The 18,622-nt window shown below is 43.1% G+C and overlaps 2 protein-coding genes across 2 annotated transcripts in view; one reads left to right on the top strand and one right to left on the bottom strand.

The window, feature by feature from the left end:
* nbas (NBAS subunit of NRZ tethering complex) overlaps positions 1 to 18,622 on the top strand; it is a 245,306-nt gene that overhangs the window by 13,654 nt on the left and 213,030 nt on the right. Inside the window, exon 6 of the mRNA XM_080452909.1 lies at positions 15,250 to 15,293. Within this exon, the coding sequence (XP_080309035.1) occupies positions 15,250 to 15,293 (44 nt within the window). The remainder of the gene's footprint in view (positions 1 to 15,249; positions 15,294 to 18,622) is intronic.
* On the bottom strand, positions 9,164 to 12,274 carry LOC308103884 (uncharacterized protein; the record flags this gene model as incomplete). The annotated part of the gene is made up of 3 exons (XM_080454093.1): positions 11,916 to 12,274; positions 11,722 to 11,823; positions 9,164 to 11,243 (listed from the first exon to the last, which is right to left on the bottom strand). Exon 3 carries the CDS (start codon positions 10,907 to 10,909, stop codon positions 9,164 to 9,166), a length of 1,746 nt encoding a protein of 581 aa, XP_080310219.1. The 5' UTR covers positions 10,910 to 11,243; positions 11,722 to 11,823; positions 11,916 to 12,274.

Genomic DNA, 18,622 nt, shown 5'->3' on the forward strand with positions numbered 1-18,622 from the left:
GTGCTCACTGGCGTTTTGAAGCACCCGGAAACCTGCCGGAAGTAGAATTATTGGTTCGATTTTGACCACCCGTAGAGTTATGAGCATGCGCACTAGTGTCCTTTTTGCGTTCTACGGCAGCCCGTGTGTCAAGGATTGAACGCGAGATATTTATTAAATACACTCGAGATGCATATTTATATGTAAATGCATATGTATGTATGTATAATATGTTTACATATTTATATGTATAAATATAAATATCTCTCAGTATGTTTTGCGCGTGCATGTATTTCTCCCCGCCTGCAGTTCCAGCTTTGGCCACTGGGGTGGCAGCTTCAATGTTTCTCAGCAACTCTGGGGGCTTGGGCTATACCCTTGGTCCACCATTTTGACCCTCATGCCAGGTCTCTTTATTGATCTCATTTTCTCTTAACGGTTGTTCCTCCTCGCTCCAAGGAGCTAGGAGTGAGGATTAGCAAGCATCCCTGAGGAGCTATGGGCAAGGAACAAAACTACCACATTGCATTATGGGAAATTCACGGCAGAGTAGTGTCCACTGACCACTGTTGCATACTTTAATATTTCCAGAATTTAGTATGCATTTCACACGCTATTAAGCAGCTACTAAGCTTTCGGACACACTCAAAAGTCTCATATACTAATTAGCCATACTAAATAGTATTGTTGGTGTGGAATTTCAGAATTTTTAACCCATTAAGACCTGAGGCCGATTCTGCAAAATCAACAAACAGTATTCTGAAAAAAACGTATGTTTCTATATCAGTGGTTCTCAATCTTTTTCATATCAAGGACCCCCAAAATGATGTGTATTTGGCGGCCGACCCCCATATCAAAACATTTTGTTCCAGGGACCCCCCTGAAGCAAAGATTTGAGTTAAAATGTTCACATTAAAACAATATGTATTCAAAGATTTGCACATATTTTCACGATTTTTCAAAAATAGCAGATCTGCGAGTGCCACGCCACGAGATTGTAGATCTGCTATTTTTGAATAGCCAAAGTGTAAATAATACTTTTTAGCTCAAATCAAAACGTGACACAGATGCGTCCCAGGTCTTAATGGGTTAAAAAGAGTCCTAGAGTTGGGGGGTGGGGTTCAGCTGTGTTAGCCTGGTAAACCCTCCCTCCGGAAATCTCATTTCTATTTGATTCCTGGAGTGAGTCTGGCATGAACCGCCTCTCTGCAATATTGGCTGTGTATGCCAAACGGCCGCGCCTATCAGCGTCGTCGCTCATTGTTCTGTGATTGACAGCTTACGTTGGCCAATCAGGTGGCGAGTTCGAGTGAGCCCAAAACACGAACGGCAGCCATCTTTTTCTTGTGCGGCCAATTCTCCGCTATTTTTTTACTTCAAAAAGCTCTCTAACTTCTATTTTGAGGCACGGAATTTACTTATAAGATATCGTTTGGATAGAATTTAGTTGTTTAACTTCATATATGTGGTCAATTAATCATGACAAAGCCTATTTAAAAAAAATGTATTAGAGAACCGGTAGGGGCGGGCAGTGACACCATTGTACCCGAAAAAGGCAACCCATTTTGGGTATGGCTGTCTCAAAAGTCCCGTCGCGTCACATTAAGACTGGTGAACTGCTGATTGGCTGAAGGGGAAAAATTATCATTGGCTGAAGGGGTTGTCAGTCAACGGTATTACTCCCGCCCAACTCCAGCACAGCCAATATTGCAGACAGGCGGATCAGGCCAGACTCACTCCTGAAATGAAATGGAATTGAGATTTCCGGAGGGAGGGTTTACCAGGCTACAGCTGTGTCGCCATTTGTGCCATTTCTCTAAGAACACATTTCTTTGTTTCCTCTCCTCGCATCGTTGAGGGAAAACGAGGATTTAATTTCTAGAGCTGGGATGCAGCCAGAGTGAGAGAGAGAGCGAGTGCACGTACATGCACACACATGAGCATGTGTTGACTGAGACAAAGAAAAGTATTTCGAGTTATTCTCTCCAAACTTATCCAATTTCCTCTTTACACAGAAACAAATGAAATAAAAATAGTCTCCAGTCAGCACTGTGGCCTAATGACAAACCGTAATCCATTAACCCATTAATACCTGGAACGCATCTGTGTCACTTTTAGATTTATTTAGGCTATTCAAAAATAGCAGATATACAAGCTCATAGCGCGGCACCGAGTGCCGCGCTACGAGCTTGTAGATCTGCTATTTTTGAAAAATCGTGAAAATTATTTTTTTTACATTTTTTTCCGAAAAACTGTTAGGATTTAGAAAATGTTTAGAAGCGGCCTCAGGTCTTAATGGGTTAAAGAAAATAAAATTGAAATACAAATCAATAGCAACACACCTGGTGTTTACATAGCACTCACTGTATGCCCTCCAGAGAATTACAGGAAGCTCATTTCTGCTCTGTGAGGCGTAACTCTTAACTCATTCAGACCGGCAACGCATCTGTGTCACTTTAGATGTCTTTGGCTATTCAAAAATAGCAGATCTACAAGCTCATAGCGCTATGAGCTTGTAGATCTGCTATTTATTTTTTTAAATTGTGAAAATGTGTGCAAATCTTTGAATATAATATATACATTTTTAACTCAAATCTTTGAATATAATATATACATTTTTAACTCAAATCTTTGAATATAATATACATTTTTAACTCAAATCTTTGAATATAATATATACATTTTTAACGCAAATCTTTGAATATAATATATACATTTTTAACTCAAATCTTTGAATATAATATATTAATTTTTTAACTAAAATCTTTGAATATATATACATTTTTAACAAATCTTTGCTTCTGGGGGTCCCTGGAACAAAATATTTTGAGATGGGGGTCCGCGGACAAATACATATCATTTTGGGGGTCCTTGACATGAGGAAAGTTTGAGAACCACTGATGTTATAGCAACATCATTGTTTTAATAAAAAAAAACTGAGATTTAGAAGACATTTGTAGAATCCCCCAAAAGCAAATATTTGAGTAAAAAATGTTTTACAAAATATATCCAAAGATTTGCACAGATTTTCACGATTTTTCAAAAAAAATAGCCGCGCTATGAGCTTGTATATCTGCTATTTTTTAATAGCCTTAAGTATAAAATATTGGATATAGCTAAAAAAAAATCTAAAATGAGACAGCATGCGTTCCTGGTCTTACTGGGTTAAAACACAGACCACTGTTGATCTGCTTTTTACGGAGCCCCTTAGGGGACATTACTAGGTAGATTGTTTTAAGGGTAGGTACATTATTTTAAGAGCTAGGTAGATTGTTTTAAGGGTAGGTACATTATTTTAAGAGCTGGTGGTTTATGTTTTCTGGTATGGAAAAAAAAAACATAGGCTATAACATTTTTTTTGAGGGATGATTTTTTTTTTTTGAGGGATGAGTTTTTTTTTGAGGGATGAGTTTTTTTTTTTGAGGGATGAGTTTTTTTTGAGGGATGATTTTTTTTTTTTGAGGGATGAGTTTTTTTTTTTGAGGGATGAGTTTTTTTTTTTTGAGGGATGAGTTATTTTTTTTGAGGGATGAGTTTTTTTTTTTGAGGGATGAGTTTTTTTTTTGAGGGATGAGTTTTTTTTTTTGAGGGATGAGTTTTTTTTTTTGAGGGATGAGTTATTTTTTTTGAGGGATGAGTTATTTTTTTTGAGGGATGAGTTTTCTTTTTTGAGGGATGAGTTAATTTTTTTGAGGGATGATTTTTTTTTTTTTGAGGGATGAGTTTTTTTTTGAGGGATGAGTTTTTTTTTTGAGGGATGAGTTTTTTTTTTTGAGGGATGAGGTTTTTTTTGAGGGGTGATTTTTTTTTTTGAGGGATGAGTTTTTTTTTTTCAAATAAATTTTTTTTTTCAAAGATTTTTTTTTTCAAAGTGAGTGTTTTTGTGTCTTTCAAAAGGAGATTTTTTTTTTCAATACAAATTTTTCTTTTTCATTTTTTAGTTAATTTAAAAAAAAAATCCCAAGTATTGTTTCATCTTCAAAGTTTTTTTTTTCAACGGCCGGGGGTCCACAGGGGTCCCCGTGGCGGGGGTGGCGGGGGTGGCGGCGAGGTGTCCACCGAGGTCCCCGTGGACCGGCCAGGGGTCCACGGGGGTCCCCGTGGCGGCCGGGGGTCCACGGGGCTCTCCGTGGCGGCCGGTGCTCAGCTTAGTCTAGGACCTGGCTAAGATATGTATGCACTTAATTTAGGAGAGAATATCTCAACTGTTCTTGGCTACTATGACCCCAGGGAACAACTTATGAACTTTGACTAATTCTCTATCCGGGACGAAATACCCTATATAATGCCCCCATCTTTCTAATTCATTAACATGCCTCATGCTTCTGCTATTGCAGCTATTGGAGAACTAAAACTAGATAGGCTTATTCGCCTATTTATAGAATCACTTCTACAAATTAAAAAAAGAATAAAAACATACATGCATGCATGTATACAGTATAACCATATTTAACTACTGCTGGAGCCCATATTATGTGAATGAGATTACAGAATTGAAAAACTACTTTGATCAAAAATAAGTTACTTCTATACTTACTTCCAACTTCTACAAGTGAAAGAGAGGTGATTCACTCTAACAATCATCGTCTTGGGTCATCTTTCTAATTAATTAACATGCTAATCATCGTCTCATCATCTTGGGTCATGTTCTGCTATTGCAGCTATTAAGTACCTCAAATGGCATGTGAATGCACAGAGGTGAGTCGTCTTGGGTCATCTTTCTAATTCATTGAAATGCTCAGGTACAGCTGTTGTCATTGAAGTTATTGAAATACATCAAATAGATAGGTCACTTTAACTCCTCATCATCACAACAACCATGTAGCCTACAGAATCATGTTAAGTACATGAAATAACACGTATAGCCTACAAAATCAGGGTCTTTATTTGCCACTCTTTGCAGAAATGTATACATCAGCAATAACTGTGTCATCACATCATCACTGTGTCATCATTTTGGGTGTGTTGTTCAAGCCCTCTTAGATGGCTGGCTGTAGACATGGTCAGGTCAGGTTGTAACCTTGGCAGGGCATCCATGCAGCAATCCGATGTTTTCCACCAAAGCGCACCGTGTCCCGTGTGTGTGTGTGTGTGTGTGTGTGTGTGTGTGTGTGTGTGTGTGTGTGTGTGTGTGTGTGTGTGTGTGTGTGTGTGTGTGTGTGTGTGTGTGTGTGTGTGTGTGTGTGTGTGTGTGTGTGTGTGTGTGTGTGTGTGTGTGTGTGTACATATATATACACACACACACACACACATATATTTATACACATATACATACACACTGATATAAATGACAGCTTAAATTAAAAGTGCATACAAGAATTACAAATAGACATTTGTGCTTTGACATTTGCCATGTTCATGACTGCTGTTTCCTACATTATCAATTGCTTATGTCACGTTGAACTCTGTTGAATAGTATTACCCCACAAAACATCTATATCTTAGTTCATTACATAAGTCATTACATGCTAAATGTTGCATTTATCTCATGCTATGCTGACATACATTCCCACATTCATGTTGCTAACAGAAAGCCTTTGGCAAAAAAATATTGACCAATTAAAAAACTTTTTTCGTTTGCACTTGAAGTATACTTAGCTTACATGACAAAGACTCAAACCATTGGAGGGGGGTAACTCTTGGAAGCTAGTGTACTTTACTATCATCAGGATGACTTGAACCATTGAACAGGGGTGTGGGGGGTAACCCATTTTTGAAATCTTGGAAGCCTACTAGCTCCTTCCATGCACCTTAACAAAATGTCATCCTACATAACAGCAAGTTGAGATCTCATTAATTTAACTGCCATGGATTCGCTTCCTGGGATGTCAAAGATGAAAGTCTGAATGAACTCCCAAACCTGGGAACATGGTTTCAGGGAAATTGAGATCGAAGACATAAAATGCTTTTCACGAGTACAGACCACGCCTTCAAACCAAACATTGTTTAACATTCTTTATTTAGAAAAGAAGGAGATGGACCTGTCAGGAAAGGAATTGGTTATGCATGGATTAGGAGATGGAGGGAAGGAAGGGAAGGGAAGGAAGGGGGGGGAGGAAGGGAGGCTTTAGGGGTGGGGATGTAGGAGTGGAGATGGAGGAGGAGATGATGTGTAGACAGGGAGGTGATGAGGAAGGGGGTGAGGATGAGGAAGTGAAGACAAGGGGTACGATTTATCTAGTGAGGAGGGTAAGTGAAGGATGTAAGGTGTGAGGATGGTGAGAGGATGGCTAGGGTGAGGTGAGCTTGAGGGAGTGAGAACAGAGGAAGGGGAGGTGGGGATGAAGGGGCATGTGAAGCCTGGATAAGGGGCGCAAATGGGAGTGTGGGACGGAGGGCGTCGTAGCCCTGGGGAGGGATGAAGGACGGGGCCCAGTGGGGGCGCGGCCCTGGGGGAGGGAAGGGCAAAGCCCTGGTGGGGGAGGAAGGGCGTAGCCCTGGTGGGGGAGGAAGGGCGTAGCCCTGATGAGGGGTGGAAGGGCGCGTGAAGCCCAGAGAGGGGGGAGGCATAACCATGGGGCTCCAGGGGGATGGAGACCTGAGTATTTGGCTTAGGGTCTGAGGAGATAGGCGTCCGTCTTGGCAGTAATCTGTGGACGCACCATCACTCAAGACCCCAAAAGAGAAAGCATAATTAGTCAGACATTAATTAGAACATTTACTGGACCATGGATGTGTGGGCGTTCCTGAGGTCTTGGACATTGGTTCTAATGTAAGTGTGGTATGCTTGGGAAGTCCAACGCCCTAGGAGTTGGACGGTGTGGTCGGTGATGCCTCTTCTAGATGCAGAAGAAGCAGCACCGATTCGGAACGAATGGCCGGAGAAGTTACCTGCGGGATATCCGGCCTTGGTCAGAACTTGCCGGAGGTGGTAGAGGAACCAGTGACGGGTCGCGACTGAACCGGTATCAGTGGTAAATAACGGGTCGGAAGGAGAGGCGTGGGAGGAGTGCCTGGTATGGAGGTGATGGACCAAGGGTTCGTAAGGGCTGAGGTAGGAGTTGAGTTTAAACATGTAAATTGGCGTTGTTCTGCCGAATTGGTCTGTTTTGCTATGTTTTAGCAAGAATACTAGTGTGGAGGAATCTGGAATGGTCAGATCAGATAAACAGGGATGGTAGTGAGGAATGAATGTAGAATTAGAGGTAGTGAATTCTGAACATCTTAGAAACCCAAAGAAAGCTAAGAGAAACATTGCTTCCAGTGTGGAGTCTACAGATGGGTTTACATAGCCAGAGCGGAGTATGTTGATGCATCCTGCGAGAACATCAGAGGTAATAGGTTGGCGGCCTGGAGGATTACGTGGCTCGTTCCTTCTCAGGCTCTAAAGGAGCAGGGTGACGTGTGAGTGCTGGGCAAAGGGGTGAGGTACTCCTGTTAGGAGCTTAGTAATAAAATGTATACCTGATAGATAGACGCGGATGGTTGGTGGATGCATGGCCCGAGAAGAATGGCTGTAGCTGATGTAGGAGGTGAGTGTAACGAGGTCCAGAGACGGAAATGGCAGGCTGTAGAGTGAAAGGATTGGAAATTGTTCCAAGCTGTCCAGTAGGAGGAGAGTGTGGAGGGAGCTATACCTTGCAGGATGTGATTTTGGGAGATGGATACCAGGTTATGGAGAGAATGGTTTATGGGAAGGTCATCTCGGAAAATGGAGGAACTGGAGTCGGGTGGAGGTCTGCGGATGGTGCCAAGGCTCTGAATCTTTGGAAGGAGAAACGTGAGAGTGAATCAGCTACCGTGTTGTGGTAACCTGGGACATGGGCTGCTCGGATTATGAAGTTATTGGTGACTGAGAGCCATGTTAGACGCCTGAGAAGAGCCATGATGGGTAGTGATGCTGACCGACCTTTATTGATGATGTGGACTGTGGACTGGTTATCGGAGTGTATGAGAACAGAGCGGCTGGTCCATTCATGGCCCCAAAGAGAGGCCGCGACAATGATTGGATATAATTCGAACAAAGCTGAAGAGTGGGCGGTGTCGAACGGGGGGGAAACAAAATCTAAGGGCCAATTATCTGCAAACCATCTCCCTCTTAGTAACCCCCGAAACCTACAGAGGGCGCTGCATCGGTGTATAATTGCAAATCCTCTGGTGAGGAGTGGAAATCGTTGTAGAAAAAAGAAATGCCATTCCAGTTGGATAACAGGAGGTGCCAGAGCCTAAGCTCTGAGCGGCATTCTAGGTCTAACATGATATGATGGTGGAGGGATAGCACGGATGCAGCGAGGTGGAGGAGGTGGGAAATAAATGAACGGCCTTGTGGGATGATTCTAGTGGCGAAATTGAGGTGACCTAGTAACTGAAGTAGTTGCTGCTTGGTGCAGGATGTGATTTGTAGAAAATTGGAAATGAGTAGTGTAATACGGTCTAGTTTCTCTGTAGGGAGTGAGGCTTGAAATGAGATGGAGTCCAAATTGATTCCTAAGAATTCAATTTTTTAAAATGGACCTACTGTTTTTTCATCGGCCAGGGGAACTCCGAGTGCCGCAAAAGCGGTCTTGAGGCACGTGATACTGCGTGCGGGGGGGGCTGATGGGGGGTCGACTGTGAGGAAGTCATCCAGGAGATGGACTAGGTGCGGGATGCGGTAATTGTTGCTTAATATCCAGCAAAGGAGCTCTGAGAGATTGTCGAAAAGTTTTGGGCTACTTTTACAGCCAAATGTTAATCTTACTGCAAAATAAAATTTTGACTGCCAGCAGACGACGAAAAGGTGCCATGAGTCTGGGTGGACAGACGTGATGTCGGCTTTTGATAGCCAGGCAGCCGGATCAGGGCAATGGCATGATCAACGGTTGAATAATGAAGTGTGAAATCTGCACTGGGGATGAGGCTATTAATACTGGGGATGGATGAACCGTGTGGGGAAGATAGATCGATAATTAATCTTTTCTTCCCTGAATACTTCCTAGTGGCCACTCCTATTGGGCTGATGCGGTAGATGGGGAATGGGGGGGAATCGAACGGACCGATCATGAACCCTTGCTTGACTTCTTTCTCAAGCAGGGTGATGACGATTTCAGGTTCTGTTAGTGCGGACTGGAGGTTATTGCAAGAGTGGGAATGATCGGGAAGTGTGATGAGGCCGGGTGAAAAACCATGATTGAGACCGTCAATGAAAAAATGGACGAATGTGGGGTCTGGGTGGAATGCGAGCTCCTTGGCCAGGGCAGGGATGTTAATGGGGGTGGCCAGATGGTGCGACAGTCAACTTTTGGAAGGTTTGGTTGGGTTGTGGGGGCATGTGGCGGGCATGGGCTCCTCCGCAGTAGGTGCATACGTGCAGGAGCTTGCAAAATGATGAGTCGCATCCTGCATCGTTGAAATTATTGCATAGCATGCGGGAGCCAACAAACATAATCTTCCTGCCACGCTTGTCCGTGGCTTGAGAGGAGGCTGGTTGGGCGATGGGGCGGCCGGGTTTGGATCGCTTGTCCCGGCCTGGCTGGTACTGTTGTGTTCCTATTCCCATGAGGGCGGGGACTGATGGAGGGATGGAGAATGTGGTGGGGCGATTGTAATAATGAACTGGGGCTGCTGGCTCTCTTTTAGGTTGGGCTACGGGTGCAGGCTGGTGTGCGGTGAGCACGCAGTCGGTGGTGGGGTGGGAGGGGCAGCCGCAGATGTTGCATGCTATGGCGGCGCTGCCTGTGAACAGCCGGCTGTAAAGTTCTATGTCCAGCGCTCCCCAGTAGGTAGCGAGGTTCCACTGTTGGATACGGGCAGCCGCCCTCGCTGCGAACTGCCGATGGTATTCATAAAATAATGTGCCACCAAACCGCACTGCCATGTCCATGATTAGGGAAAGGTAGTCGTCTAGCTCTTGCCTTCTGTGGGGGAATAGGGAGCAGATGACATTTCTGAAAATTGAGAAGGCTAGGGTGAATTTGGTGCAGGTGAGGGTGTTGTGGGGTGGGGCAGTGGATGAAAGGTCTCGGAGGGTGATCGAGATGCCTCCGCAGTCGACTGTCCGGGGTTGGAAGGTGTGGGTGGATGGTTTTAGAATTGCAGAGAGGTCGATGTCCATACCCTGGATGATTTGTTGACGGAGGTGGTTGGATATGGGTTGTGGGTTGAGGGCCAGCGCGTTCAGTGGCACCTGGGCTGCGACTGCGGAGGAGAGAGAAAAGGGGGGGGTTGGAAACACAAGGGCGGGGGAGGGAGGGAAAGAAGAGAGAGTTAAGTTGCTCAGGATGCCGATGGCTGTTTGGGGGGGCACCTGAGTGGGGGGTGAAGGTGCTAGCCGGCCCCGTGCGATAGCCATCTGGGTGTTGGGCTGGCTAGCGGCCTCGGGGACGGAAACAGAAAAAGAGACAGAAGTGTGGGGGAAGTTGGATGATTGTGCAGGGGGGTGGGATGACAGTGAAGCCTGCATTGACGGGGGTGAAAACCTTTGCAGAGGGTTTTGGTAAGAGGGGGAAGGGATGGGGGAAAGAGGATTAAAGGTAGGGAAGGAGGGGAGGGGAGCAGGCACAGGGGGTGGAGGGAGATGCATGGGGGTAGTGGGAACAAGCCTGGTCTCCTCTGCTTGAGTTGGGGGTCTGAGGCGGCTCAGCAGAGTGCGACCTGTAGGTGGAGATGAATTCGATTGGCGAATATCTTGTGTAATTATGGACAATGCTGGTGGATGGTTTGCATTAATAGGAAACAACACAGGCTCACCTGATGAACGTGTGTCGCCGTCGTGTCTGCTGGTAGATGGACCCCGTGCCGGCTGTCTGACGTCATCATGGCGCGCCTGTGAAGGTCCCGCTGGAGAAGAGGAAACTCTCGCTGCTGTGGTGTAAAGATGAAAAAGTTGTCCTTTGTTTGCGGTGCTGGAAAAAGCGACGCTCTTCTCTCTTAATGCCTTTTTGAGTGATATCACGGTCCAATCGCGGATTGGCTTGTGAGTGGCAAGGGTGGAGCTGTGATCGGTTACCATGGCAGATAAATCGAGGGCGGAGTTGACTCAGTTACCATGGTGATCGATCAAGCTTGTAACCTAGAGAGTGAGCTAGGAATGGAAATAGATCATGGGAGTAGAGTGAGGGGCAAGGTTAGTAACAATCTCATAGCTTGAAGGCGTAGTCTTCCTCCTGAACATACATTGTACCAACTCCATTAAAACACCCATCACCCAAAAGAGATGGGTGCGCCAAGGCCGCCCCATTTATTATCACATAAGCTTGGGAACACTGATGCCCCTCCCCTAGCATAAAAACATATGGATACTCTGTGGTTGCTGCGGTCAGCTACTGCACCAGGTTTGTCACAGGCTGAAGAAGAAAAGAAAAGAGAGGAAAGAACAAGATTATTACAAGTTGATACAACAGGTTAAATTGAACTCCAAAGCTCCAGTGCTGTAGTCAAGTCACTATATCTGGAGTCTAGGTTGAGTCAATTCCCCAGCAGTGCTCAAGTCCAAATAGAGTCCACATTAACTGAGTCTGAGTCCAAAGTTACTGAACATGAGTGTGCATGCACATGTAGGTGGAACACACATGCCTTCCCTTAAACAGCATTAAAATAATGTCACTGCAATTAGCTATCAATATCTTATGCCAACTTATATATTAGGCTATATTACAAAAAAATGTGTCTGCATGATCCAACTGTTTGTTGGGCTTCTTCCTCACGGAAGACCAAGGCTGGAGACCAAGGCTGGGGCGCTAACCCATACTGCTCCCGGAATATGAGAGCTCTATGTGAATACCTGCTGAGAGCAAATCTACTGTATGTTGACGCAAAGGTCACCCGTCTTCTCCTTCCTGGCCGGCCATGTGAGTGATCTTCGCGGAGAATTCAGGGTTCATCTCCCAGTACACTCAGGATTTAACATCGAAAATCATGAGAAATCTACAGACAGGTAAAGACAAAAAAATGTGTAAGGCACAAACAATAATCGATTTAGTCTGTACTAAACTTATTCTGTGAGATTGTAAGCTCACCATGCCTTGAGTGTCCACTAGATGCGGCAACTCTTCGATTATGGCTTGGATTGAATTTGTCCCATCTGCAGTCTGCAGTGGTGGCCAAATACAAAACAATTACACTCCATTTATTAATTTATTTTAATCAATGTGTTCACAACACATCCCTAATACTGCTGAATGTACAGTATGTGAGGATTTGGCCTTCAACCTAGCTAAGATGAGTGCAACTTTTTAATCCTGTCGTCCTCTAACTTTTCCCATTCGTCGCACAGCATTCCACCTCACCAAACACATGTATGTAAAATTGGCTATTTTGTCCAACATGTAAAAAAAGAAAAATGGTCTCAAGTAATGTTAAGTATACATGATGTGACCATGCACGGTACATCATTATAATAATAATGTAAAGTATACATGATGTGAACATGCACAGTACATAATAATAATAATAATAATAATAATAATAATAATAATAATAATAATAATAATAATGTAAAGTATACATGATGTGAACATGCACGGTACATCATTATAATAATAATGTTAAGTATCATAGCAACAACCTCATTAAGCTACATGTACAGTACAGTATAGCAACACCACATTAAGCTACATGTACAGTAGAGTATAGCAACAACACCTCATTAAGCTACATGTACAGTAGAGTATAGCAACAGCACCTCATTAAGCTACAAGTACAGTACAGAATAGCAACAACACCTCAATAAGCTACAGTAGGTATATGCTACATCGCACAACGTTGTCGGCCCCAAAAATAGCAGATCTACAAGCTCACAGCGCGTCGCGGACGCAACATGTTGTGAACTTGTAGATCTGCTATTTTCGATGTCAACGTTATGTATGTGATAGAACACGAACGTATACAATAGCTCAGCTATGCTAGCTTGCGCCTGTCAGCTGCTAGCCAATATGATGACATTCTTTCCCTAGAATTAAATCACTTTGAAACGCTGCACTCCATATACAACATAAATATGATCGGCAACGTACATTAACGTAGTGGGTTTGGCGTTGAGTGCCAGTGCTAGCTGGGTGCTACCCATGGAGCTAACGGTGCTAATGTTAGCGTTAGCTAGCATAATGGCTAACGTTAGTAAGCAAGCTGTACACACGCATTCATTCATTCATTAATTATCCCAGATAGCGGTAGATTAATGAGAGCATATTATCACTTACAATAATTTCCTTGTAAACAAGTAAACGTTAGCTGACCAGCTATTTCCTCCGTGGTGGAGAGTGGAAAGTCCGGTGACCATTGCCAAATTTGGTCAAAGAGGAAGGGACGTACTTACCCGGAACTTTGACGGACGGCCTGTCCTTCAAAATAAAATAAAATGCGGCCTGTCCTTCAAAATAAAATATAATAATAAAATAAAAAACATCCCTCAAAAAAAAACTCATCCCTCAAAAAAAAAAACTCATCCCTCAAAAAAAAAAACTCATCCCTCAAAAAAAAAAAACTCATCCCTCAAAAAAAAAAAACTCATCCCTCAAAAAAAAAAACTCATCCCTCAAAAAAAAAAACTCATCCCTCAAAAAAAAAAACTCATCCCTAAAAAAAAAAAAACTCATCCCTCAAAAAAAAAAACTCATCCCTCAAAAAAAAAAAACTCATCCCTCAAAAAAAAAAACTCATCCCTCAAAAAAAACAACTCATCCCTCAAAAAAAATGTTATAGCCTATGTTTTTTTTTCCATACCAGAAAACATAAACCACCAGCTCTTAAAATAATGTACCTACCCTTAAAACAATCTACCTAGCTCTTAAAATAATGTACCTACCCTTAAAACAATCTACCTAGTAATGTCCCCTAAGGGGCTCCGTAGCTTTTACATCCATCAACAAGACGGATGCATGTTTTGTGTCGACACCAAAACATGCATCTAACAAAACATGCATCCAAGCTCTTACAACAACAACACCGTGAACTCATTAGTATGCGACACATTTATTACATTTTAATGCACACAGGCACTCCACCTGTCACCAATGCACGGCCGTGTGTGAATCCTCAATTGATTTTCGTTCTCTGGCTGTTCTCCGTAGTATTAGAGTAGAGAGTGTTGAGAGCTCGGTAAGGGAGCAATAAAAATCTCCCCCCGAAATCCACCCTGGCTTTCAGCACTGTTACTGTTACTGTCACATTTCTGTTGTTTTTGTTTGTTCTAAAGAAGGGGTTCACAAACTACGGGTCGGGGACCAAAAAAAATAAGGCCCTTCCATTTATAAATGTGTACGGAAACGCTTTGTGTAGCGAAGACACGATAAGACGCACAATCAGCGGGAATCACACCTTTGTAAATGCATTTCCCTAATAAACATTCCTATTCAAGGTTATCAGTGTATGCTTTATTTTTTTTAACTATACCTTATTGTCTCCGCCAGGCCGAAAGGCATGGCGTGAGAGTATGTTTTACCCTCCGTCCGTCCGTGTGTCCGTGTGTCCGTCCGTCCTGTCTGTGTGTTAGCAGCTAATCTCCGGTACCGTTGGCCCCGGTCGCTCCGAAACTGTGCACACACACTCCCTGGATGCCAATTCAGAACCTCTGCCCCAATTTTTTCACATGGGCCTGTTATAGAGCCACCAGGACGCCGATTTGTGCAAAACCCATTTTTTTACATTACTCCTACAGATTTGATCCAAACGTCATGCAAATCGGTACACAGTATCTCTATAGTCATATGATCAACACGAATCTGTCCGGTTTCCATATTCCATCCTCATTGCCTATGGTTGGCTTCCAAAGTTTGCAGGATTGGTCCGTTTTGAACAAAAAGCCTCAAACTATGCACGCAGCTTGCGATTTCCGTGAATTTTCACACGCACATTCCCACTAGGCCGAGGAAGAAATGCCACCCTTTTCACATTGGCCTGTTATAGCGCCACCAGCAGGTCTAATGTAGCAAAACAAATTTTTGGAACAAAATGCCTCAAATCATGAATGCAGTGTCTTGCCGTGAAAGACCTAAGAATAAATGGCACCCTTTTCACATTGGCCTATTATAGCGCCACCAGGAGGCCAGAATAACGTACCTGACCTGGCGGAGACCTGTGCTCATCAAGTGGTCGCCAAAAATGTCCCTGTTTGTATGCATGTGTGTGTGTGTGTGTTTGTGTGTGTGTGTGTGTGTGTGTGTGTGTGTGTGTGTGTGTGTGTGTGTGTGTGTGTGTGTGTGTGTGGGGTGTCTCAGCCTTGTCAGATGTAAGAAGGGAGGGGCTCCATGGATCTATATCATAACCTTTCAAACTGTGCCCTTCGGGTGTGTTATCATATTGTGTATTGAATATTGTAATGCTTACGTGTGTGTGTGCTCTCTGTCTCTCCAGGTCTGCGAGGGATGACTTTGGATCGATCATTGGGAAGTGTCAGGGTAAGAGCTCTTAATACTTCATCACAACCACACAGCCAGTCAGAAATGTAAAACAGCACACATGGCGCAGTCATTCCACAAGAGGGCGCTCCAACACAACTTAGGAATGATCCCTTGACTCTGAGAGAAGGAAAAACACATCTAGCTCGGGTTAGGTTATAGTCAGGGGATATTAGCAGAAAGATTTCCAATCTTGGAATAAATTCCTTACCAAAAAAAATCTTCACCAATGTGTTTGTAAAGGTGTCTAGTAACACATCTCACAAAGACTGAAATGCAGTTTCCCTAGGAGAATTTTTGACAGCTGCTGAAAGTTGGGGTACCCACCATTTCCCTGCATTTCCATGCAGGGCAAAAAATAAATAAATTTTAATTCTGTTTTAAGTAGCATGTGAGGGGTCAAACTAGGGTGTTTTTATGATTCTGAATCCATTGCAAGCATTTGTTTTGCACCAAAACCACTCCTTGGGCTAAAAACGGCCCAATCTCAATGGGCTTTTTACACAAAAAGTATACCTGGAAAAGGATGGCTATGGCCGTTTCTAGCCCAAGGAGTGGTTTTGGTGCAAAACAAATGCTTGCAATGGATTCAGAATCATAAAAACACCCTAGTTTGACCCCTCACATGCTACTTAAAACAGAATTAAAATTTGATTTTTTTTTTGCCCTGCATGGAAATGCAGGGAAATGGTGGGTACCCCAACTTTCAGCAGCTGTCAAAAATTCTCCTAGGGAAACTGAATTTCAGTCTTTGTGAGATGTGTTACTAGACACCTTTACAAACACATTGGTGAAGATTTTTTTTGGTAAGGAATTTATTCCAAGATTGGAAATCTTTCTGCTAATATCCCCTGACTATTAAGACTTAGACAGGGGCCAGTTTGGAATTGCAGCCCCCTGAAGGTGTTTCTTTAGGGCAGTTTTGAAAGTGAGTAGGGTTTTACACTCCTTTACTCCTTTTGGGTAAGGACATTCCACATTTTTGTTGCATAGCATGAGAACGAGTTTCATTCCCTTGTTTGTGCCAAATCTGGGTTGAACATGATCAGTGGGAGAGCTGCCTGTGGTCCCTCACAACTTCGGAGGGAGTGAAATGCAATCACAACTGAGCGGTGCCAGACCAAATCTGTCGAGGGCAATTATTTTTGTTTTGTTGCAATGGCAGATTTGTCTGGTTTCCAGGCTATAAGTTCTACACGCACGCTGTGGACTGTTTGTGTGTTTGTGTGCGTGTGTGCGTGTGCACACTTGGTTTGTCTCTGGGGTTTATATTGACTGTACTGGTAGCTAATTGAAATGCGTGACAGAGCGCCGTGGAACAGCAAACGCAGATAATCACCTCATCCCCTCCACCTCCAGTCATTAACCCATTCTATCCGGGAACGTGCCTGTGTGTCATTTTAAGATTTATTTGGCTATTCAAAAATAGCAGATCTACAAGCTCATAGCGCGGCACCGAGTGCCGCGCTATGAGCTTGTGGATCTGCTATTTTTGAAAAACCCGTGAAAATGTGTGCAAATCTTTGAATATGCTTTTTTTTTTAAAGCGAACATTTGTAACTCAAATGTTTGCTTCTGGGGGGACCCTGGAACAAAACATTTTGAGATGGGGTGGGTCCTTGGGCCAAATACATATCTAAACATGTTTTCTCAATCCTAACAGTATGTTTCTATATCAGTGGTGTTCCAACTTTTCCATGTCAAGGACCCACCCAAAATGATATGTATTTGGCCGTGGACCCCCATCTCAAAATATGTTGTTCCAGGGACCCCCCAGAAGCACAGATCTGGAAAAAATGTTTAGCTTTAAAACATATATTATATATATATATATATTCAAAGATTTGCACAGATTTTCCACGATTTCCCCCCAAAAATAGCAGATCTACAAGCTCATAGCGCGGCCCGCGCTATGAGCTTGTAGATCTGCTATTTTTTGAATAGCCAAATAAATCTTTAAAACTGACACGGCTGCGTTCCCAGTCGTAGTGGATTAAACACAGCCTCTCGGCACAGCCTGATATAAAATAAATGTCCCTGATGGTTTGACAAGCTGTGGAAATGACCTGCTGTTGGGTTTTAATTGCTCAGTCCCAGCTCCTCTGACCCAAACACACCACTTTGGATTGGATCACAGCGTCAACGAGGCCGAGACCAGCTGAAGCGTGTGATTACCTTGGAAATAAACCAAACGATGATCATAATAATGATGACCTTATTTATTTATATAGGACTTTTCTAAACAGAGTTCGTTGCCTCCACTGTTTTTTATGCGTACAGCAAATCGTACAGGTTTCAGTTAAAAGGTAGGACTGTCACAATTATTACAACATCGCCTAATCGCAATTATTTGAGATAATCGTCATTATTTTTGCATACTTGTTTCCGTGTTAAAAAGTTGATACATTTTCAAATATTAAAAAAGCATAAATAGCAGATCTACAATCTTACAAAGCGTCACTTCGTGACGCTTTGTAAGATTGTTGATCAGCTATTTTTTATATTTTTACATTTTCACAAAATTATTAAATATGTAAATAATTTCTTTTGTATAATTCAGTTATTTGTCAGATCTGCCCTGTGCAATTTTTGATTACGAAGCCTAAAAGGCAAACAGATTTCTTTTTTTCATGTGTTCCAACTTTCAATGCCAAACACACAATTAAATGGTTAATCGCAGTTATTCAGGGTTCCCGCGGGTCCTTAAAAAGTCTTAAATTGTCTTCGAATTTAAGGTCTTAAATTTGACCAAATTTGACCATAGGTATTACATTTGAAGATTATGTTTTTAAGGCTCATGGGAAAATGAAAGTCATAAACATCTGTGCGTATTTGTTGAATCGGAACCTCAGGTCTTAACACGTTGATTGCCAAGAACGCATTGATGCGTTCTTTCAAATCCATCGCTTGATTGCCGCAATTCAAAAGATCGCATATATGCGTTCTTTTGAATTGTCATTGTTTAATCTGTGATCGCGCTGTTCTGTTTATTTTTCATCATCAGTTTCGTTTTCCATTTACTTCACACTCACCGGGATCCGGTTTCATGACGCAGATTCCGTTTCCGGTTCTCATTTTTTTTCACGTCATTTTCGGCCAGAATAGGGAAAAACTATTTTTTTCACACGGTATAAAAAACGAACGGAGAGCTCCACTTCTATTTTTTTTAGTCTGGGTGACAAACAGTCATCGTGGTCGTGTATCACAACGGTCGGAAGGCCGATCGGTGATTGTCGAAAACGTCACATCCGGTTATGACGTATTGACTGGGGGGGGGGGGGGGGGGTCGAGCGAAGTCAGCGAGTGATCGAGGTGTCAATCTGCTGCTC

This window comes from Gymnoscopelus braueri, assembly GCF_963280865.1.
Source record: "Gymnoscopelus braueri genome assembly, chromosome: 16".
Classification (NCBI taxonomy): Eukaryota; Metazoa; Chordata; class Actinopteri; order Myctophiformes; family Myctophidae; genus Gymnoscopelus; species Gymnoscopelus braueri.